This window comes from Neocloeon triangulifer, unplaced genomic scaffold (genome assembly GCF_031216515.1).
Source record: "Neocloeon triangulifer isolate White Clay Creek 2 clone unplaced genomic scaffold, ASM3121651v1 ptg000001l, whole genome shotgun sequence".
Lineage (NCBI taxonomy): Eukaryota > Metazoa > Arthropoda > Insecta > Ephemeroptera > Baetidae > Neocloeon > Neocloeon triangulifer.
The window spans coordinates 3371913-3396394 of record NW_026775544.1 but is presented as its reverse complement, the minus strand read 5'-3'; the positions used below and the strand labels follow the sequence as shown (position 1 = coordinate 3396394).

The 24482-nt window shown below is 36.3% G+C and overlaps 1 protein-coding gene across 4 annotated transcripts in view; it reads left to right on the top strand.

The window, feature by feature from the left end:
- Positions 1-9193: 9193 nt before the first annotated feature.
- LOC132205811 (KH domain-containing, RNA-binding, signal transduction-associated protein 2-like) overlaps positions 9194-24482 on the top strand; it is a 107769-nt gene continuing 92480 nt past the window's right edge. For 2 of the 4 annotated variants that reach the window (XM_059635131.1, XM_059635148.1), the window contains exons 1-2: positions 9194-9410; positions 19067-19266. In XM_059635131.1, the coding sequence (XP_059491114.1) occupies positions 9409-9410; positions 19067-19266 (202 nt within the window). In that variant the 5' untranslated portion in view covers positions 9194-9408. The remainder of the gene's footprint in view (positions 9411-19066; positions 19267-24482) is intronic. The other 2 variants (XM_059635123.1, XM_059635139.1) reach the window with 1 other exon arrangement.

Genomic DNA, 24482 nt, shown 5'->3' with positions numbered 1-24482 from the left:
CTTCAATAATATCATAAAGTCTCGTTCTTATTCAAGATGAATCAAATGATCATAAAACTGATCTGATGTTTACATTTCATGTTTAAATTCAGTCTAAGAGATATTAATCATTTATAGCACCACGTTGTAAAATGAATAGTGCCCTGCTGCATCAAGAGGCAAAAGTTCTCCTAAGAGATGTACAAAAAATGACCGAGAGCTTTCGAAGAACTCTCGTCACGCTAATATGCAAAGTGCATGAGTTTGCACAACCCGAGCAACGCTATTAACGGAATTTGATTCAGACTTTGCAAGAAGTCGGCGCACTAATCAAGCAAGACGAGAGCTTTGATAGGCCCGTGACCTTAATCCGAGCACCTCTTATTCAACTTAAAATCTGATTACTCTTGATGTATAATAAGTTGGCCAAAGTAATTTTTCTTGTGAAAGACGAAGGAGTCGAGAGGCCCCAATGTGGGTGGTTAGATTGAGCTTTGCCAATAATATCGATAATAATAATCATACACCGCAGAATCTCGTCAGCCGGACTGACAGAAGCATCCACCGCACGCAGAATTGAATTTTGGCGGTCTGATTGACGTCGGACCAATTAATTCGGCTGCTGTCCAAGTGAGTGTCCCCGTGGAGCGCATTTCGTGTGAAGACACTCGCGCGTATGATCCGGCAGTTGAGCCGGCGGGGATTCGCACCCTGCCGGATAATTAAGGATTTAATGGGGCCGCAATGCAATTATGAGAGCTTGCTTTCATTTTGGAATTCCATCGGTGGGATTTGCAGCATTTTGGATGGACATCCCCCAGTGCGGCAGGCTGAAACTTTAATGCGATCGGTCGCGACCTGTGTGATCTGTTTTTGGCTCAAATTGACATATTTGACGCACCGTTGAGACCAAATTGAGTTTCGCCATTGTTGGAGTTTTTGAACAAAAAGTAGTAAAAACTCGCTATCAGCTCTTCTATTGTTCTAATTTTCATCTCAAATTAAAGTACAAATTTAATCGTAATTTAATTGAATTAATCAGATTAGTTCCGGTTCGGGAAAGGCTGATTTATTAACTATTTTATTCAGCAATGATCGACTGGTGTTGATTACCCGCATGCTAGCTGTTGCGTTATGCATCTCGCATTACATGTTTGTCGAGCGTGTTGCATAACCTCAACATGAGGCAGGTGAATCTTGACGTCGATAAATATCTAAAAATTTACTTCCTCTACTAGATTCATTAAAGTGTGAGAGACAAAATGAAACGCGCTCGATTATGGATTTTAATTGCAAAATATATAAAATAAATGTTTATTAAACCAAATAGAGTTTTTTTATAGTTCAAATTTCAAAATTTGTAAAATAAACCGAGCTACAAAATATGATCTAGATTGATTTTGTGCTATTCAAATTGGAAATTTTTATCACTAAAAAAACTGACAGAAAATATGAATTTATTTATTAAATTTTTAGCAATTTAAATCAATTTTATGGTATAAGTTTTTTTTAAGCATCTTGGCGATTCAACTGATTCACTTTAAAAAAACTGCTCTAAAATTAAAAACTGAATATACAATCAGAATAAGACTGAAACGCTCACAGTATCATGTAATTAGAATGAGAGCTAAAAAGGAATAATTTTGATGTAAATATGTTAACGAGAGAGGTAATAACAAAACGAGATTTCTTAATAAAACTTTCAATAAAGGCACATTAATTCCTTTTCAAAACTTGAATTGCTTTTCTTGCTCTATTTCAGAATTCTTTAAAAAAGTCTGATTTCTCTAGGAAAAAATGGTCAAGCTCTCTGTTGTTATTTAAACTTTTAACTGGCTCGTTCTATAGTACATATAGAATTAGAAACAAAGGCGGCCTTTTTTCTTTGTGAAATATGACCGTCTGCTTTCTGCGAGATAGGGCAGCGGCGTCACCCCTCTCTTTGTTTTTCAGAGGTATATTTCGTCTCCTAATCTAGGGCTCTGAATAAACCACTACTATTTCGCATCGCGGCGGTGGCGGTCCTCTTTGCTAATCCACCAAATATCACCCCAGTGCATTATTCAGCGCGTTTGAAAATTGAAATTTCGCCGTCAAACGAGGCCTGGCGGCTTTTAGGGTAAGCCAGAATTAACCCTTTCAGCCTTCTAATTGTGCGTAAACAAAAAGTTTGAGAGCTCGTTATAAATTTTTTAACGAAAGCGAGCTGCAGCCTCTGGCGATCGCGCCAAACAAAGCCGGGACCGCGCAGCCATACGCCTCACCTGCCGAGTTGATTTGACTTCTTTTAAATATACACTCCACACGCCATTGAGTTTCTGCGCTGGTCCCAGTTTTAAAACTTTTCTTTCAGTTGAAAAGTAGGGGGAACGAATATGGTTGAAAAAATTGATTAAATCTCAATTGATTGAATTGGTCAATTTTAGCCTGAAAGAAATTTAATTAACATTAAGGTGCCCCTTCCAGAAAATTCAGTGAACGGAGATAATTTGTTCAATTTCTGAATTTTCTTTTGTCATTTGCTTACAGTGATTCAGATTTGTGACAATTTCATGTAAATTGATTATATTATGTGCTGGATTCCCATAGTTTTCTATGTATTAACAACAACAATCACGCCAAAGATAGTTATAACTAATAATGAATTAATTACAAGCCTGTTGCATAAAAGTATATAAATTATATAAATATCCTAGTTTTTAATTTTAAGATAATATTTAAAACATATTTCAATGAAATTATAAACTAAAACATAAAAAATTGAATTTTTTGAATGTATTTAAATCTTGAATATTGTAAAGTGATAACATTTATAAATTATTTGCAAAACTTTTCATGTATATTATAGTTAATTTTAGCATGATTTTGCCAGTATATAAAATGTGTGGCCTGTCAATGTTGTCATACGGTTCGGGTCGAAGAAAAGCAGTAATCGAACGAGAGCTTCAGTCCATTGTTCATTATCAGTGAAGCAGATCATTGGAGCCGACGCGCCAAATAATGGACCCCTCAACGCACCGTGCGTCGATGTCAAACGAAAAAGATCGATCAACAGCAAACAAAACCGCTGAAATAGTTCTTGGTCAGGGTCCAAAGGCGCCGAGGGTGCAGATTATTAGGGTGCGGCGCCGTTTTATAATCACAGGAATGCTGTTCCCTGTTATTACCGCACACCTCAAGGTGCGATATAATGCCCCTGCGGAAATTGCTGCGGCTCTGATAATGACATTCCACGCATGCCGACGCGCTCCGCAAATCGCTCGGCCAGCGCAGCATCTTCTCCCAGGCGTTGTCCTCCCGAAGCCTTCAATCGGGCGTGAAAAGTGCCCGTTCGCCCCGTACCTCGGACGTGTGACTTACCTGCATTATTTTCCGCGCCGTCTGCAGTCAATATCCGTCTGTTTGCTGCGAAGCAACTCGTGAGAGGCACGTCCAAATGGCTCCTATCTATTTCGCCTCCAAGTACGTACACATACATTCCTTCATCAAAAATTCTTACGCGTCTCTCGCCAAAACGGTCGTTCGTGCGAATTCGAATGATGTGTCACTTCTCTTTCTTTGAACGGATTGAGATTGAACCGTGCAGATACTATGAATAAAATATATTATGCGTGGTCCAAAAGCCTAATGAAAGCTCACAATCAGCAGAAAGTGATGAAATAAGCAAGTAAGGAAAACTGACATAGCGCTTCAAACAGGAGCAAAATTAACTTCAAACTCTTGCAATAAGTAAAAAATAAATTAAAAGCATTATTTTATTCCTTTTCTTTAGCTGGTTCATTTGACATTCAAAATTTTTAATCATATTTAATAAATTAATTAATTGTTAATCTTTACATAATTATAAAAAGAAGAAAACAAAATTTATAGAGAAGAACACTAATTAGAAAAATTTCACTTTTTCACCTAAATATATAAAAAATATCAGATAAGCACTTTCCTCATAAACCAAAAATTCTATCTATACAGTCAGTAAAAATTTTAGAATTAGTCGGAGTAAAAAATAACAAGTACTCACAATTAATTAATCTTCCCACGCATGGGTAGTGCTGATGCGTGTCGCGCAAAATAACGCGTATTATTAAAAGTTCAAGCAAAATTGCCAGTCAGTCTGAGCAAAACAAATCAAATTACGAGACGCGTGCAACTGTTGGAATAAAGATTTCGGCCCGCAGGTTATATCAATAAGAAAGACGGACGACCCCGGCGGGGCTGCATTTGCAGAAGAGTCACGTGGTGCTTTAATGCCGCGGGCCCCAGGGGAGGTGCGAGACACGGGCTGGGCTGCCCCGCGTCGAGATATGTGACCGGAATCGAGTCTCTCCTGCCCCAGAGTCCGACCAAGTGACCGCCGTCTTGGAATTCATTGCCTCCGGAGTCTGAATCTTTGATGCTCGCACCTGATGGCTTCACTTGTTTGCAGTGGCACCATGAAATATGCATTAGACTTAGTTGCAATAAAAAACGTGACAGATTTGAGTTAGACTGCCTCCATTTTTCTAGCAAGTGTAATTCTGGAGAGGCACAAATTTATAGCTTTCAATACAACATTATTATTTTATTGTTATAAATTAAATTATTTATTTAGTAGACCTTTTAAATTAATATATTTGCATATTTTTTTAAAAAAAAATTACATCTAATTATCATATAAAAAAAACATATTATGGAATTTAACAACAACAAAAAATTACTAGCGACAAAATTAAGAGCGACATCAACTTGTTCGGTGGTAATTGTGCTTGTTGCATGATGACTGTATATTTTGTGCTCAAAAGAATGGATAAAAATATCTAATCAAATCTGATCTACTGTTATTTATCCAGTAAAAAACATACAAAAGAGTTAAAATTGGTTTTTATTTAATAAAACATTAAAATATATTTTATTAACATGGTATTTATTATTTATGACTTTATCTAGCTTTTGTTTCAGCCAGTTTCAGCTTCAGCATTATAATGCTCACTGCTTATGGGTGCTCATGAGTTTCTCATATCAAATATCGAAATCGATCAAATGACTATTAATTATCAAGAGGCCACTTCGTCCCTTTTGATGTGGTCACAGAATGTCTCTCTTGCTCTTGATTGAAACAACACGCCCCGCAACGTTATTTTTTGTCTGGAAAGCGACCGCGTGCTAATAGTCCAATTGGTTAATTGGTACCACGCTAAGTGCACATACATATACCTAGGCACAAACACGCCCTGCCGCTCTGGAGTGGCTAATTGAATGCGAGAGTCGGTGGCGCGTGATGCTCGGACTGAAAGTCAATTGCAGGTCAAAAGATTGAACACCGCGGTGTACTCACAATTAATTGATTTCACTGACCGCACTATTTACCAAATTGTTGTTTATAGCAAATAAATTACCATAATCGATCTTCTAAAATTAACTGGCGATTTAAAATTGAATCCCTTATGATAATTAACAAATCTTTCCGATTAAAAAATCAACAATTTTAATAAATAAATTTAAATTTAGCCGTTCTGCCATATAAAATAATAAATGGAAAATTTATTATACATTTGGTCGATCTGTTTCAAGTATTCTAAAATTAATTAAACAAATACAAATTTTGACACTTTCAATTAAAAACATCAACTGGTGAGCAGTAACAACTTTTCCAGAGGTTTTTGTTTCACGAATAAAAAGTTTATTTTAATAATTCTTAATTAAGGCAGTAAACTTTTCTCCCCGGCAGCAATAAACGTCAGCGAAATGGAAAGAGAAACGCGCCCTTTTATGCCTCACCAGCTTTATTTCCAAGTCGAAATTTTCCAACAGTCTTAATTCTGCTCTCTCTGCCATTATCCCCATTGCGGTGCTGTTGCAACATCAAAGGAGAGCTGCATGCATATCTTCCCCTGCTTTCCCTTTTAGGCGAAATTGGAGTTTCCCATTGTGCGAGTGCGCTCCTCAGTTCATTTCGGAAATCGATTCAATAATAATTATAAAATTTCTTCTCCTTTCCAGCTGCTCTCTCGTTTGATGCGTTTATGTCTGAGGAAGAGCCACTCTCTGGGGACGCCGTCTTTTATATTACGAAAGTTTGTTTACACTTTCCGAGGAATTATTATGTCATGCAAAGTGTGAAACTTCTTGCAAGGTATGCAGTCGGGAATGTGAATAAAACATGCCTCATAATTAGCATACATCTCATAACGCGGCGGCGGCACAAAGGAAAGCTTTATTCAAAGGGACATACGGCGTCAGCTCTGCTGTAAGATGGAAAAAAATATTAAAAAGAAAAACAGGCCCCCGAGAGCTTCTTAAAAATCCATCCTGACAGAATAGGAGACGAGCTGTTTTCTCGCTCTCTATTCTTCACGCTTAAGAGAATAGTTAATAAGTAGCACTGAAAAAACAGCAATTTACATGAGATTTGATACAATCAGTTTCCTGCACATGTCACACTTTTTGTTTTAAAATTAAAAGAATATTGAAACCACAAATTTCAATAAAATTGTATTACACTGCAAACTTAAACTATAAATGCTATAAATGTATAAATTTATGAAGGTTTATTTTCAAAAAAAAAAATTGCTTTTCATTGACTTTTTAACACCTTTTATTCTATCTTGTTTCTATCGATAGTCCAGTATTTTTAAATCTCCTTAAATCCTTTAAATCTCCTTTTAATTTTGATAATTTTTCCATTAAAAATTATTCTCTCTATAAACCAGGTTGTTTGGAAAGTTGTTTTAGTTTTAGAAAAAATTTGACTAACTGATTAATATGCTTTTAATAAGTTTTTTAAGCTTATTTTTATATAATTTTTTTTATTTTCTACGATGAATTAGGGCTGCTCAGATGGAACTCAAAATTTTAACGGCTAAGCGTTTTTGTTTTCATTTTTTAAATCTTCATCAATGATGAGTAGACCTTTTCATTATATTTCCAAATCTTGCATGATTCAACCACCTCCTTGACAAGGAAACCTCCTTTTTCAAATATTTATCTAATTTATCTTGGCTCTTTTAAGTCAATAATTGAATGGAAATTATTTAAATGATAAATTTAAATTTAAATCACAAAAAGATCAAAAAGAGTTGCAGTTGACTTGAGACATTTTGACTGACAATGAGTCGATCCCGAAAAGCGTTTTCCGGCAGTCGCTCAGCTTTGACTGCTCTCCAGCCGAGCGTGAAGGAGCTATAAAAAGGAAAATTTCCAATACCTCTTCCTTCTGTGATAAAATAACTCGCCGGCTGGAGTCGTGGAAATTTTGCATCTCATCCATACACACCACTCGGCCGAGTTCAATATCGGAAAGCCATTTGCCCGCGCGCGCACCACTTTATTAATCACTTTTTGAAACTCTCTCGTGGATATACATATGCTCCCTGTCCGCTCTCATTTTTGAATGGCAATCTGTGCAAAATGAAAAATTGCCTCTCCGGCGCCTCATAGTAATAATAAAGTCGATGGTTAGGAAAGTCGCATGCAGTGAAAATTTAAAATAATTACCACTATAATTTTAATTTTATCTCCTCAGTGTACTAAAAATTAATTTATTTCAAGATAAGCTTCAACCAAAAGAAGCTATCGAAATTTAATGGCTGTTTATGCGGGGAGGATTATTGCCTTCCGAATTTAACGACTTCTACTCCACCGCCGACATAAACTTCCTCATTACAAACGGAGCAGGAGGAGTAAAGCAAGAGGGTTGGTGTGCTCAAGATCAGCCCAATTTCCGCCAACGCTGCTATACCTAGACACAAAACCACCCGCACGTTTTCTTATCTTGTCGCGGGCTGCAAATTTTTCAGCCTCAATCACACAGACGCGCACCTCAATTAACGGTGCACCCATGCGTGTACCATTAACTATAAGAATTAAGGGCAGTGTTGCAATACAATAGCGAGGAAAAAAGTCTTGCTCAAATTTTATAATTCACTAGAAATAATCTGAAATTCATTACTACCATGGATATTTTTTTACTGTGTTGATAATGGTTATTAAAAATTTAATTTATAAAGTTGAAAAAAAAAACGAAATATATACTTATTAAAGTATTGCGCTTTCTTTAATTCAAAAAAAAGATTAGACAAAAATCGATATTTTCATTTAATTTCTTCAGAGTTGGAGATAATGAGTTCTGGTGACTTTTTAAACCTTATTCACGTAATGCCTCTTTTCAATGCCTCATTTCTAAAACGAATTAAACTGTTTTGTTAAATTTTAGACTGATATTATGAGTTTTGTTATGAATTACTATTCGTCCAATATTTTTCACAGCTCATGAATTATGGCTGCAGCCCGCAGCCGAAACATGTAGAGCAGGATATTGTTTTTCTTAAACAATAAAAACTCACAAAAAACCCATCGAGGAAAAGCCGAATTTAAATTCAATCCACCATTTGCAGTCACATTAAACATATTAAATTATTGATTATTTTGTGCATGAATATATTGATCATCATTGTGAATGCTACCTGGCCAATCTGGTTTGAAGTTTGAATAAAATTTCCGCAAAAAATGCTTATTTTAAAATAAGAATAAAATATTAATTTTTAATTGTTGTTTTTGTTTGTTTGACAAAATTGATAAAAAAATTACATCGAAGAAAAACGTTGGGAGGGCCACATTGAATTGAAATAATGGCCTCTCCACTAGCAAAAAGATTTTGCTAAAACTTCAAGTAGACATACAATCGTCTCATTTAGTGGTTAAATATTATGAGCACCTATCTGCAAATAGCTAGAACAAAAATAGAAAAGTAGATTTATCTATCTATATACTGATATTGACTTTCAAATTTTGCCAATTTGCTTTAACTGATTTTTAGTACTGACACAAAAATATAAACTTTTAAAAACATGAAAAATTAGAAAATTTAAAATGATTTTTTTTTTTGAAATATTTATAGTAAAAGATATTTTTATAAATATTGGCAAAATAAGAAATAAAAATGTTAATGTTCTGTTAAAATTTTGTTCGTAAAGTTTTAACTCTGTTGACGAAAGCATATCGGCTGAAAATAAACTTTACCTCACGGACTCTCGGACAACAAGCATAATTTGATTTTGGAGCACTGCCCCCGCAGCACCCCTGCCGGTGACGGTCGGGGCGGTCTCGGCGGCGGCGGCGGCGAGGAGACGCACAACACAAAGCGTGCAGGTAGTGCGAGGGAGCTCTCGTGCAGACTCCCACGCAGGAGGCAGGCGGGCAGGCCTCGCATCCTCCCCACCGCTCATCTGCGAGGCAGCTCCGATCGAGGCTGGTGCCGGCGGTGCTCAGCAGTTCTCGGCCGCGGCTCGCATGAGAGACACCGACCGCCTCGCGCGTCAAAGTGCACCTCGTCCGTCTCACGCTCCTCCACAAATTTAATTGGAATTCACATGCTGGACGCCTGATTTCTTCTGAAGAAAAGAGACAACCTCGTTCGCCGCACTTTTCACCCTGTCTGCACCAAGTGGCGCGGAAATGTAAGTAAACAAACAATCCTTTTGTAAAACATTCAAGTAGTTCAAAATTTAAAAAAAAGCTGGTGAAGTTCAGCAATTCGACAACTGAAGTGTCGTTTAATTTTTCCTTAATTTCAAATTTAATGATATGCAATGAATGGCAATGAATTCATTTCACTTACACATTTTCAGAAAAATCAATGAAAAAAATCACTTTGGGTGAGGATTGGCAGACCTTTAGTAACCTTATGTTGTATTTGGAAGAAAAAATGTTTTCATTAATTCTTTATATCGTTTTTCCTGTATACAATTCAATTCCTGTATTGGCAATGGTCGAAAATGCTAGAACATTGTTTGAATTTCCAGTGCAGGAAGAAAAAAAATATTTTAATTTAAGCATTTGTTTGTAGTGAAGAGAAAAATTTGCACACGGGGAAAAGAAATGTGGTTTCCAATTCAGAATTTGGCGAATAAGCAGGTAATAAATAAAAAGAGAAAACTTGAGATATTCCACAAGTTTATTCAAAAATCTTTAAAATAAATCATTTATTTTATAAATTCGTTTGAATATTGAACAAAAATTTTGCACAGCTCTACATATTTAAATTATATTGTTCGCTTTTCAAAATTAAAAAATAACTTTAAGAGTCTTTTAATTTTTTTTATTCTCAAAAAATTATCAAGACCAAATAAAATTTGATCTATTTAAATAATGTTTTTCCTTCAAATAATTAATTTAACTATCAAAGTTGATTATTTTCCCATTTCAAAACAAATTCCACTTGTCTTCTGAGGATAATCGCTGGATGATAATTTCGCAATTTGCCGATTTGATTGAAAATTGAGACAATTTCATTGACAACTAACCTAACAATATAATTCATTCAAGTACTACGTTGTATGTGAAAAACAACAAATATCTCTATGTAATTTCATCCGATTCCCTCTCCTTTTCCACCGAGCTTATGTATAGTGTTACCTGTGAGAGAGGGACAAACGTTTTTGAAATATCCACATAGCAAATAAAGAGCCTCTCCACGTGCTGCAGAATGATATTAGCAAAGCTTGGCCGGCTTTTTCGCCAATTACATGTACGCGCTTAAACCTTCCCTGCTTCTACTCCCTGCGAAATACGTTTCACTCCGAGCTGAACTCTTTGAAGGGCAGTAAAAGGCTCTCATGGAAATATGGATGGAGTCAAAGAAAGACCTGCTTTCGATCTCGCCGGCTTTGTGCTCTACAGGGAAGCATGAGTCAGTCCGCCGCCGAGATGCGCGTGGGTTTATAATTCGATCGGCAATTGCTGCGGCAGAACAATGACATTTAAACGATGCTAATGTCGAAACGAACACAGCCGCCTTTTGTCCTCTCGCCCGCACATCTCCATGTCATTTGGTTTTAATGCCCGAAAGCCAGCCAGTTTGACAGGTTGCGAGATACCACCCATTTGCGGCGGAAATGGAATTTCTGCACACGCTATAAACACATAAACATATCGGTACTTTGCAATTTACACGAGTAATATTAGCTTTCAGCAAGATGAATAGATTTTAGGTCAAATATTGAATATCAGAAAGTTTAGTAATTCCTATAAAGATTCATGTTTAAGTCAATTGATTTGTTTTCCATTCACTAAATCTGCGAGGGGCAGATTCGGTAGAAATTTCAGGCATTTCGTCTGGAATTCCGGCTAAGCTGTGTTTTCTGCGGTTTCCATCAGACATTCCAGTCGAATGCCGCATATTTCCCATTGATAGGCCGCAGCAGCGCACCTTCCTCATCCTTCAAATTCCCAACAACCAGACCCATCTCTCCGGCTCAAGGTCACCATGATTTCGGCCCAGAAATGGGAGAATCGAGTTGCGATTCAGCAGGCCTGTTTGCTAAAGCTGGTGCCTTTCCCAAGACCAAGGGGGATACAAAATTAAAAAAAATTTCTATCGTAAAAAATAGCACATTACATAAATAAATATGACAGATGCTTCGCGTGTTCATTTTTGGATGAAATAAAATCCGGCTTCCTCAGTGAAGATGAGCAAATTTATTGTTTCTGCATGAAATACAGGAAATCCCGGCTCTACCAGTTTAGGGTGTGTATTGCAAGCTCTTTCCTTGTCGGAAGACAAAACGGAACTAGTAGAGAGCATAGATTTTTGTTATCATGCATAAACATTAAATTTGCCCACCTTCACCAAGGAAGTTGGATTTTATTAAAATTTGTCGTTAATAAATTTAACAATAAATTAACAACTTGTTTCTAACCAATATGAAGCAGACCATTTAAAGTTAGAATTCAAAAGCACCTTCTCAACTAATTACTGCTGAATTAAATTTTTATAAAATATTTTTTTTAATAAAATTTTGACTTTCTTTAAATCGAGTGGAAAATTTTAACATGCTCATGGAAACCTGTATTTCTCTTCCTCTGAAAATATGTCTAACAAGCCTCAATTAGTATATGAGTTTCTTTTACATGATTCATGATATAATTTTTTGTTGTTGTAAGTAATTTCAAATTGCAAGTTTAGATCGAAAAATGGAAATTCAAAGTGGATTTATTCAGTAAGGTGTAAATTGCACGTACGATATACATTTCTGATTGAAATATTTAATTGAATTGACAAGAGTTTGTAGATAAAATTGAAACTCGCCAAACTTGCCATTTCTCGAAGAAGTAAGGGATCACGTTTCGTGCGGTGTTTTGCTCCCAAATTAAATATCTATTCAGTCAAACTCGAGGTAACGTGACTCGCCGGGAAGGGAAATAAAAAATTTGAAGCAAAAGTTGCACCGGGCGAGCACGAAAAACGCGAAAAGAAGAAAAAGGAAAACGCAGCTCTGGCCTCTCTCTCTTTCACTCGCATCGATTTTCGCGCTCCCATCTTTTGAATATTCCGCCGCATGCCGCTTTATTAACAAGACAACTTTTCTTCTCTCGTTTTATCTTTGGCGTGCAGTTTCCATGAATGATTCATATCGTTTTCGGTATGCGAAAGCGAGAACACGGACGAAAACAATGCTCACGATTTTATCTGGTACATTTGGTCTCTCTCTCCCTTCTCGGCGAGTGTTGATGTTTTTTGAGAGTGCAGCACCCACACGGCGATGAGCTCGAATAGAAAGTTTCATGCAAATGCAAAGAGTTAAGAGGGTGGAATGGAAAATGTTGCCGAATTTCGCCTCTTTTTTCTTTCTCTCCCTCGGCACCTAATCTCCCTTTCCTCGCGCATCTACATTTTCACGGCGCGAGTCAAATAAAAAAGTGTCCGGTCCACTCGGCCGCTCGTTGACAAATCACTCTTGAGCCTTTTGAGTTATGGCGTCGCACTTTGGAGGCAACTTGTGAATTTTTAACAACTAAATATTGAGCGTGTTTTGCCTGTTTTTTTCTGCACATAAATGAAGCAGAGCAAGAATTTCTAGTTTTGGAAAGTTCTAGAAATTTTTATTGTTGTTTACAAAGCTGGCTTTGTGTTGACCTTAAAAACAGCAAAGTTTTGATTTAAAAATCCACTTTGCTGGTTTTGTATTTTTCTTTATCCCCTACGAAATTATAAAAACAGTATAATTTCAGGAGTTTACACTTTGGCTTCAAACATCAATTTGCTTTTAAATAAATTTTAGTTCTGTTGTAAAATTAATGCATCAATTTATATCCATTCTGTATCAATTTTTTATATTTCTTATTAAGATTAATTGAAAATTTAAATCTTCTCAGCCACAGCTGTTGATTTTGTATAAACTAGAATGAACCGAATTTTCTGACTATTTGGAAGAATATTTTGTTCATTGTTCCAAGATTCGTGTGGCTTTAGGTTTACTAAAAGAGAAAATCTCTCTCCTTGTCAGAATTTTTTCGAAGGGGAGAGACTTTGGAGGATTTTTCAAGTAATTTTTCATGCAGATTTAGTCTAATTTGGAGCTTATTCAAAAAGTTTGGAGATATTTAAATTTTACTTACAGGTTTAAGAATCTGAAAATTTAACGCACATTTAAAATATGCTTTTCCGGATGAGCTGATCTCTTTCTATATTCACATAACATTAAACTCGACTCTTGCGTGTTTCCAATTAAGCTTTAAGGTTGGTGGAAATCTGGGCAGTGCGCAGAATATGATTATTAATCCTCTCACCACCGCATCCAACCTTTTATAGCTCCTTTGCTCTTTCTCTCTCGCTCGTGAATTATAACAACTCAGGCACACACGTTATTTTTAATCACTTTGCTCGGCGCGAGGGTGGGCGAGAAGATTAGTTGGAAAAGCGAGCCACTTAACAACGTGTGCAAAAAAGTGGCGTAAAAACACACAAACTGAGAATACATGCATGTAGAACCAAAGACTGAAGACCGGAGAAACAAAAAATAAACTCAACAAATAGACAAGTAAAAAAGGAAATAAAGAAGAAAGGGTTCCAAGCACATCCGCAAGTAATTTATTTCTCACAAGGGAACACCGCAAATCTTAAATAACCGATTGCGCGATGCTTCAATGCTGGGAATGACACAGAATTAGAAAAAAAAATAGAAAATAGAAACAAGCGATGTTTTTGAGAAGAAACACTCCTTTTGCTAGAGGAACGTTTTGAAAATCATTGAAAAACGGCCATTTATTATCATAATTAAATTTCATTCAATTTAATCCCACTTTTTTTACTTGGATCTGAAAATATTTTGCTATAAATTCAAAGAATTCTATATGATGTGGATAAGAATAAGTTAAATTTTTTTTTATCGATCAATTAAGGTGTTAACTCAACTTACTATAGTAATTTAAGTTGAAGATTGACATTAAAAACCTAGAATTTGGGGGATGAGGTAGTAAAAAATTAGCCTTTCCCCTTTTTTTGAGTCGTCTTTTATAATCAATATTATGCAATTTAAAATAATATAGGCTTCTGACGATTGGTGATGTTCCCTAGTCAGCTGTTTTCTTCTCGAGCGTCATTTTGAGTTGAAAAACAATATGACACAAAGGCTTGTGGCGAAATGAGGAATGCACTCAAAGCTCGCTGCTCGCTCCGGCGCCGCTGCGAATTTGCAAGAAAAGGCTGAATAATGGACCCGCTGGAATGAACTCAAAGGCCTATTCACCGTGCTTTGTTAGCCGCTCTGCTGGAAAAAAGGCAGGAAATTGCAATTAAAAGGTGGATGACGCAGTTACTGTTATTGCACACGCCGTCTAGCCCTAGATGCCTGCTTTTTTAAAAATTTAGCACTTTTTCCCATTTTGAGTGTGCGGGTTGGTCTTTTTTCTCTCGGCTGCTTAATTATTGCCCGAGTTATACTGTTTGTTTTTGTGCGGGCTAGTTTCATTTGCACGGGTGGCCCTCTGGCTAAAAGTGTGCGTTAATTTTGCTCAATGGTTACACATTCCGTGGTCGGAGGAAGGGTGCAATTATTGGAATGAAACGGCTAATGGGCCTTTAAGTGAGGTTTAATTTGGCTCCATTTATTTTTCCAGGTTTAATTTAAAGTCTTGACAATTAATTTTCTTGAATTTATTGAATTATTAAGTTTTCTAGCTACTTTCGGTTGCAAATTGTGTTTACTTATTTGTCAGAGGTTTTTCATTAATGCTGTAATAAGTACATCTTAGCGTGTACTAAAGATATTCTAATTTCAAATTTAAAGAATTTAACACGACTGAGAGAAGAAAAGTTAAAAGAATAATAAATCTTTTAGGAAGTGGATATTAAAATCTTGTAAAGTAATTGAAAATCATTATTAAAAAACAAAACAATTTTCTACTAAAAAATTAATATCCAATAATATTTTATAACTTTTATTCACATTAAATAGTTGAAAATAGAGTTTGAACGAGCCCATGATCAGAACGGCGTCTTAAAAAATAAAAGTAGATTCAAATAGACTAAATAACTAATTTTATAAATTAAATTTTAGCAAAGAAAAGAATAAAATATATTTATGTTGAATTTGGAATTTTTTGTAACTTAATTTGATTAGGAGTTTAGTTTTGAAAGCCTCTCTTAAATATGAAAATTTTTAAATGGCATCCTTAAAAAAAGTTTTTTACTTATTTACTTAGTTCCGACTCTGCTAGAATTGTTTGATTCAAACAGTAATGTGATGTTTTCAACTGCCTTGGCAGTAATCCTATGTCTGTTCTAATCTTTTCGCTCTGATTATGAAGAGGGGGTTAGTCCATTGTCTTGGCGACCCTTGACCTTATCTGCACGGATTTGCACGAAACTTTTCGTAAGCCCCTCATTAGACGCGCAAGAGAGCCGAGCTGCGGAGAAGCGATTTGCTGTCCAAAAACGGTCTAATTCTCATTTTCTTTATTCCGAGGACAGTTTTAGTTAGTAGGACGCAGCGGCGAGAGATTCAACGACCCTTGCGCGTATTGTGCGCGAGAGCAGAGAAATGCTTTTGAAACGAAATCGCGCTTCACGGACTCCGAAAAGGCTTTCGGACAATTGCGCCTCCGTTTCGGCAATTAGAGCGTCGTGCAGAAAAAAAGTCTCTTTTCGCGAGAGGGGCTTTTTCAGGCCGCTTCGCTCTTTGAAGTTGTGTATTTGTTTTGTTGTTTTTCAATTTGGCGCCAACGTGTATGTAATGAGACACGTCTCGTCTTTTCCATCATGCCACACCGTTGAATTTGAATAGCCAGCTTAACTGGAAAATAGGTGGAGTCACCATTGTTTGTCTTAAAATCATATGACCAAAAATTCTTTTCATAGAAATAACACTATCAAAATGGTTAATATTTCTCAAATATGAAATGTGAACAAATTTGAAATAAATTCATGTCTCTGACCGTAACAAGAAGTGCTTATTTTTATATTGAAACAACTGAAATGACAGTACACTTAAAAAACCCCGCTATGGAAATCTCACCCGGACTGAAAGTTGTTGATTCAATTTTTTTAATTATTAATGATTGAAAATAAATAATAAACATAAATTTGCAACTAAAAACACAATATTTTCTTTCAAAATTTATATTGCAAAAGGCATAAAAATTCAAGCAGATTGAAAATTAATCTCTTTATTGACTTTAAAACTGTTGAAGTTTTTTTTTTAATTTTCAAAAGTGAAGCACAGTTTTGTACGAATGATATTCTGTGTGGGGTAAAATCATATATTTTTGTAATTGAAGGTCAATATAATTTGGACGAGGTATGGTGTCCCTTCTCACCCGGGTATATCAAAAACTGTATATATTGACGGGATCGTTTCTTTCTCCGGCGCCGCTCACCAAATATATAGAAATGAACGCACGTCTCATTTTGCCTTCCAAATGAAGTCATCAGTCGCTGGTGTGCTCGTTTTCGACGAGTGTGTTTATTTAGCACCAGACCGTGCATATTTTTATGTTATGTCTCCCTGTTGCCGCGCGGCCTCCTCTCGGCGGGAAAGTGGCAAAGTTGGCGTCCGACGAGTTCATATGTGTGTGTTTGTTCATTACGTGTGGGACCGCTTTACTTTTTTATGTGACACGTGACGGTGCCCAAGAGTGAAATTTTGCAGCGCATACTCACCGGTACACGCCCCGTATTGAATTTAACAGGCGAATGAATTAATTGCTCTCCCTCTCCTTGTTGTTTAATAGGGAGGGAGACGACCAATTTTCAATTTCCCGAAAGCGCCAATATCAGTGAATTGGAAAATTCTGCTGAAGTCGTTTGTTCGGTCAAACTTCCACCTGGATGTATTTGATAAACGCTAAAAATCAAATCAAGTGGAATTGCATATTGGCAGAATGAATGGCAAATAATCAAAGTTTCAGGAAATTTCACCCTCATTAAACACCGCCCATTTCAGGTGGAAACGGAAAAAAAATTTTATATTAGAAATATCATTCTTTTCCTTCTCTGTAAGTGAATTGTGGGTTATTTCTGGGGGGAAAAAAATGTTTGTAAAGTGTGAATCTGTGAAATTCAATGATGCGGTCACTATAAATATTATTAATAAATACTATTTATAAAATAATTTCAACTCATTAACAATTTTATAACTTTCAATTTTTTGGTACGTTGCCCTCATTAATATATTTATTCTTAATATTTTAATTCTTATTCATAGGTCTGCCAATTACTTGTTTCAACAATCAAACTTTGAAATCTGGGCCAAAAATATAGGTTCTTATTTTATTATGCAATACCGAGAAATTTTCAAGCAATCCTTTGGAACGCTACCTTACTTTTTTCAATAAAAGATTTCCTTGTGTAGCAGTTATTTCTTTATAAATTTCTTAAATTCCTTGGCGTAGCGTAAGTGTATATTTGCTAAGATTTATTGTCACCCAACGTGTGTAACAACCTTAATTCACCCCCGAATTCAAGCGGCGCCAAATCCCGGGCACATATGGGACAAGATTTATGCGCGACACTTGGAAAAAGCAAGCCGGCGCGCACACAAATACAAATCCCCCAAAGTCCCGTCAGCGTGTGTGTGGTTGAGAAAAAGAAGGAAAGCGACCACAGACGGCGACCGCACAAACACACAGTGCAGTTTAAGACTCGGACGAGAGCGAGAGTGCAATTGATTTGAATGGATTAAAGCGGTGTGTGTTGCAGCCAGTTAGTTACTTTGGCCGCGGGTTAAGGCCAGCTACTGACTCACTAGCTAAGTCACTCACTCAAGGCGTACATACCATATTGTAGAGCAAATCAGAATAGCGGGATGGCTAGCCAAGCGCACCAGCCGAGACTGACGCGATTGTGCTGTGAGCCTATTCATTAATTAAGTGTGACCTCAACCAAGTCTGTGGGCAGACTACTTCACACCACACACTTACATAATTATTTATAACTTTCAATTTCATCCATGTTATTTTTTAATTATTGCAATTTTCTTTTAATATGGAAGACAAAATAATTATAAAAACTTGAGAGCAAATAAATCTCTCCTTGATTGATTTCAACGTTTCTTAATTCTGGAATTCATAACAATCTCTTGTGACGTTGTTCATGCGTTGATACTAAAATCAGCTTTTTTTTCTCAATGAGGACCTCATTAAGACACAAGGAGAAGAAACCTATATCAAAAGAATCCAAAGAAGAAGAATAAATTTTATTTTTCTTGAAATCTACTCAAAAAATTCATCAAGGAAAGGCGATTATAAAATTTGACTCTATCGCGAATAAATTTTTTACATTAATTTGTTCTTTAAAAATAAAAAAACTTCACTATATTTGGTGATTTAAAAAATAAGAAAAAATTATAAACTGTCTTTTGTAATGCAAAATCCGCCTATGTAATTTTGCTGTTTTCCACAATATTTTTTTCGGAATCACTGGCTGACCGCAAGACAAATGACATAAATTGTAAATAAAAAATGTTGTTTACCTGGCGGACAGACATAAGAATTGGCTGCCTGATCCAGGCCGACGTAAAGAATCCCCCGCAAAACAACATAAAAAAGGGAAATCGTCCCCGCTGCAAATGTTTAGCCTTTGGAAATAATGCATGGAAATGTGTGTTGGCGGAGGGTGGTTGGGTCCGATTCAATTATTCACAACGGAGAGAGGTTCTTCTGGTGCCACTGCAGCAGAAACTGCCGCGATTTTTCAGCTCGGATGAAAAAAGGCGACCGGTTTCATTAATCAATTCGGAGGGGGTGGAAATTGAGCGATTTTTCGCCGCGTGTTTAAATTAAAAATTGATTCGGGGAGGTTTGAATTGAACTGATTTGTTTGCCTTGGTGTTCGCAGGATGAGTGATGAGTGCAGCGTGTTGTTGGACCAAAACACAGTGACAATGGAGCAGCCAGGCAGTGACGCCGGCAGCTGCAGCACCACAGACAACCAGCCCACCTCGCCTGAGGACTACATCCGCCTGCTCGCGGCCGAACGCTCGGCCCTCGAGCTGCAAAGTCCAGGCTGTGCCCTCACCCTCAGACTCATTTCACAAGGTAGGATTGTATTTTCAATTCAAAGTGTGTTTCACTCCGAAGTGATGTTTACATAAGTCGAAAGCTTTATTAATAGAAAATTTATTTTTATGTATAAGTATAAGAGACAGGCAGGGAGATTTGTAAACGCAATTCGACTCCAAAATAGTCAAACACAAAAATTCACTTTTATTTTAGATTTAGAAACAGTAAAAAGGAAGTGTTTTAGTTTTGTTTAAAGTGGGCTTAATGATTTTTTTTATAATAGCACTCATAATCTTGAATTTAAAAAAGAAGTAAAAATTAGGAAATCATATCTTGCTTTTGTATTTACTTAGAAATATTAAATTAAATTTTCCTGCAAGTTGAAAGTTGAGTATATAACATTATACGATTTGCTATAAGATTGACAAGGAAATGAATATCCTAAAAAGTAAGAAATAATTGACATTTTGATTTTGATACAATTTTTTTATCGTTCTTGTCCAAATAACCGGCGGATTACACTTTTTTATTTTAATTTTCAAAGCACGTTTCAATTTACAGCGAAAACGAGTGCAGCTCCACTCTCGTAAAATGCAGCAAAGGATTATAATCAAAACTTTGCTCGCTTTTCCTGTGCAATAATGTAAGTTATTTCCCCTCATCCGCAGCAGCAGAAAAAACGGAGCGTTTATGTTCTGGGCAGTAAAAAAGAAGTTAAAAGTGGTGTATACTCGGGGCGCAATAAAAAAAATACGTCGTGTGGAAAAGTTGCGTATAAACAGACCGAGTCAGACAACATTACTCATAATTAAATTAAAGTACTTTTGTTCGCCTTAATTCCACGACCGCTGACACTCGTTTCTGCGCTTGTGTTGCATACGAATGTATTTAAATTCAAGCAACACACATAATTTCACGAGTGTGAGGCGAGAAAATTGGAAAAAAAGATATCTTTGCACCTCTTCTTGACTGTCTTATCATGCAGCTGAAAAAAGGACAATTTAAAAAAAAAATCCGTGCGTTTGATTGAAGATTCTTTCTTTCTTCGACACAAAAGGCTCCGCGAATTAATTGAAGTGTGGAACGAATAAAAGTGTGGCAACTTCACGAAGTGGTTTCCGCCTGCAAGATCACAAATCGCTTTTTATGAGTGAGCAAAAGTGTAAGAGCACTCATCCTTGCGCAACACGTACATAACATGCTCTCCAAGAGGATGGAATTTCAGTGTCGCTCTCCACAAAGGTGTAAACATAATTGACTGCGTTTTAAATGGGAAATATGTAGAATTTTCCGAAAACCAGTTTAATATTTCCTTCCAAGAAGTTGCTTTGCAAATTGGTTCTCAATATCTCATTGAATCGGTCGGAACAAAAACAAAATCCAAAGGTAAAAAATTTGTAAATTCTTAGCGCGAATAGCAATTCAATAGTGAAAGCTATTGATATAAAATATATTTTAAAAAACAGTTGTTTAAAATTTCCGATGCAGCATGAAATAATTAAAAATCAGAGCATTAATTTTTTGTGTACATATGTACACATGAATTTTTATGTGAAATGTTTCTGAAATAAAACAATTAGAACTGTTTATCAGGTATAATAATCACCGACTAAAGTCTTGTAAGATATTCCTTTACTTTAAATCTTATTAAATAATTCAAAATGCAAGTTATATAAAGTTAACTTAAATTAATAAATAATCGGAGGAAGACCACATTATCATTCCTCACATATATATCCCATTTGCCACTTCCTTCAATTATGCTGATGGCTGACATTTCTTCAACGATTTTTGCTGTTCATTCTATAAAATAAAATGCTCTTTTTCTTTTTGATACAGCAAATAACTGTCGAGCTCAATTGCAATTAATGCAATGAAAAATGAATTTCAATATCAGCGCTCACCTTCTCTGCGGAAAGACCCGTTTAATTGGAGAGAAACTCAATTAATTTTATTCTGCAATGCTCCCGGCGGCAAATGGTAAAATGCACACACAATCGTGAGTAATGACAAACAAACAACGCACTCCAACAAGGGGAAAAAGCAAAAAAAGAGTGACGACGGTGACCCCATTCATGCATGCAACCCGGCGACACAAACACATACAATTCACACACATGCATACGGTGCCCATAGAAAAGCTGCGAGCGCGCCGTAATAATGACCCTGCCATTTTTCGAGCTGACAATGAGCAACGCGTTATTTTTTTTACTTTGCGATGGAAAACCGTTGTTGTTCAAGAAGTGCGATTAGGTCCCTGGCAGAATATTTTGCAGAATGCGTTTTGTTCTAACCGCTAAACTTTTAACGTGAAAATATTGGTTTAAGAAGTAATTTTTGAGCTAAAAAAAAATAAAAATAAAAAACCATTTTTTCGTGAAGTAACTTTTGATAAAATTAAATAAAATTACACAATGCTGATTCGATTAATTTTTGTTTAAATGTTTAACTTAAAAGAAGCTGATTTTTTTAGAGACTTGATTTTGATTTCTTAAATTTTTGTTCCAATCGTGCATAAAGTTTTTAACCTGAGAGTGTGCGAGCTAATCAAATGAGCACATCGCAGTGAGTGTAGGGTTGGCTGAATTGTTGAGTAAACTTAAATGAATTAAAAATTGATATTAACTCCCATTTTTTTTTTTAATTTTTAATTTTATCAATTTTTGAAAAATGACCTGCGCGATATTTGCATAATATATGTGTGCATTCATATTAGGGACGTTTACACGCAATGGGGACAGCTATAGGTGGTGATGCAACCGTCGGGGGATGGATGGATGCTAATAAGCCTTTATTGTTTAACTTTGCCGCTCGCCGCGCACATTACACGCCCTGTTGTGCCCCGCTTGCATGCTGCAAACGTGGTGAAAATGAGCGGAAGCGGCGAGGCCTCATGTGGGAAATCACGCCTGCAAACTTTTCTTTCCTCAACACACACATACTGCAGCAAAATTGGGGAGAAATGGCCAAGAGGCAAGTTGCCTAGCAAAAGTTTGGTCGAATTTATCTTCTCATAACACTTCATACACACACATGAAAAATATAACGGAAACAATGCGGAACGAGAGCATTACATATTTTTTTTTAGATTAATTTTTACTTCACAAAAGTGCATTTAAGCTTTAAAAAAAGGAAAAAGAACAGCGTTAACTTTGATTAGCTGAGCATTTAAAAATAGCTCGGTTTGCTTTTTCTTATGTTTTATGTTTAAATATAGTCTTTTAAAAATTTTCTCATAATAAAAGCAAAATCTTAATTTTAACGTTTGAATTTTGAATTCATCAATCTTTTGATTAAATAATTATAAGTCAAATTTAAATTATAACGACAACGAAATAAGTAATATGAATTTATTTTTCTTTTTTAAGAATTCACAAGTAAAGAAACTTTGTTAAGTGTTGAAGCCATCAACAGAGAAAATGAATTTTCAACATTCATTAATTCGTAAAGCAGCAGCAGAATTTCGAGTTTCATGTGCCGAAATTACATTTTGACATTTTTGGATTAATTTAATAAAATTTTCATTCCAGTCTGACGAGCGCATTAAATTTTCCTGCTCTTCAAACATGCCATTCCACCAAAATAATATGCAAAACCCAGCAGCATTCTGCGAATAAATCAAGCTTACATAACATCCATCAACCGCATCCATAAACGGTCGGAATGAATTATGCTTGGTCTGGCATTCATATTCGCTCATAAAACCAGACGCGCGTCACCAGCACTTGAAACCCGAAACCTGCACTTGACGCGACACACATTTTTGCGCCTCTCCTCCGACAGATTGACTCTTGTCGCGACAAGGTCAGCGAAATTAATTTCATACGTGAGCATCCTATTTTGGCGCGAATGGGGATTTTAATTGCAAATCGGCCTCTGTTAGGTGCACAGGCCGTTTACCTGGAGACGAGTGGGTTGATTAACGAATGACATTTGCGATGTGGTCTGCCGACGTTGCTGGGAAAAAAAGAATTAGTCCTGCTAGCTCTTGCTGAAATCATCGTCGCTCGTAAAACTGCCGTCGCTGGACCATAACTTGCCGCTTTTGAGTGCCGCTGAAAAATTACACTGCCCTGATGGCGGTCGGAATCGCTAATTCTTACTAACATTTATGTGTTGGTGCTTGTCTGCACGTTTACAAAAAAAATATTGTTGTTCCTCATAGCTGGGATATAACTTTTAGTTCATTTTTTTGGTGCCGGTCTGGAAAATTGAGTTTGGTATTTTAATTTTTAACAGGAGTGCGACACAAAGCTCTTTGCGCAGAATGACCGTCCTTTCAAAACATACAAAAAAATTAATTTACCAATGTCAAAGGACAACAAGGGAAATATTTTAACAATAATATTTGATTTTTTATTCTGAAATTTGACACAATTTACTAGGGGCTTTTCGAAGGTTTTACCTGCTCTTACCTTTCTAAGTGAATTTGAAATTTGAGTTGCGGCATATTTGAGGAAGTTATCAATCGCGATAATTGCAGAAATTTCTCGAATTTTGTATTCAGGAATATGGACAATTGACCAATTTGAGCCTTTATTGGTCCCCCCCTCCTATTGAAAATTATGAGTTTAAATAATATTACTAATAAGTTAATAAATAGTTTGTATCTTTTTTGCTACTATATATTAGCATGGAAAATTCTTGAATAAAAACTGTTTTGTTAACAATTAAATTCCACTCAATGTTACAAACTTTCAGTGTAATAATCAAATAATCTTGTTCCAATTTCTCGCCGAAATCTTTGGAGGCCTAAACGAAAACGCCGAAGCCATGAGAGAGCTTACAAGCTCCGCCGGCGTTATCTCTACTCCGAGCCAAAGCTCGGAGGAGATGCGAAACTAATGTCTCCAATATGTGTGTGCATTTGATGTGTGTTCACAGAGAGAAAAAGAGGCAGCCAAGATTCAAGATTGCATGGAAGCTGCTGAGATATGTAAAGCAAAACCAATTTCCTGCTTTCCAGGAAGCCTCAGCTGATAATTGATGGATTAGCTTTTGTACACGGCACTCGCATACTTCTCTGGAGAGAGACGTTCTTTGATATAAATTTCTGAACAAGACAGCCCGCTTATTTGCAATCAAAGCTCGCTCTGCTTCTCGTCAAATTTTGTTTTCGCTCTCGAGCTAGTTTCGGAAGATTGAAAACTCGAGAGGGCCCCGAGGTGGAGTTTCGGGACTCATCAAACATTCTGCCATGTATCCGGACGCGCACTTCAAAACTTCAGGCGAGAGGGATGACTATTAATAAA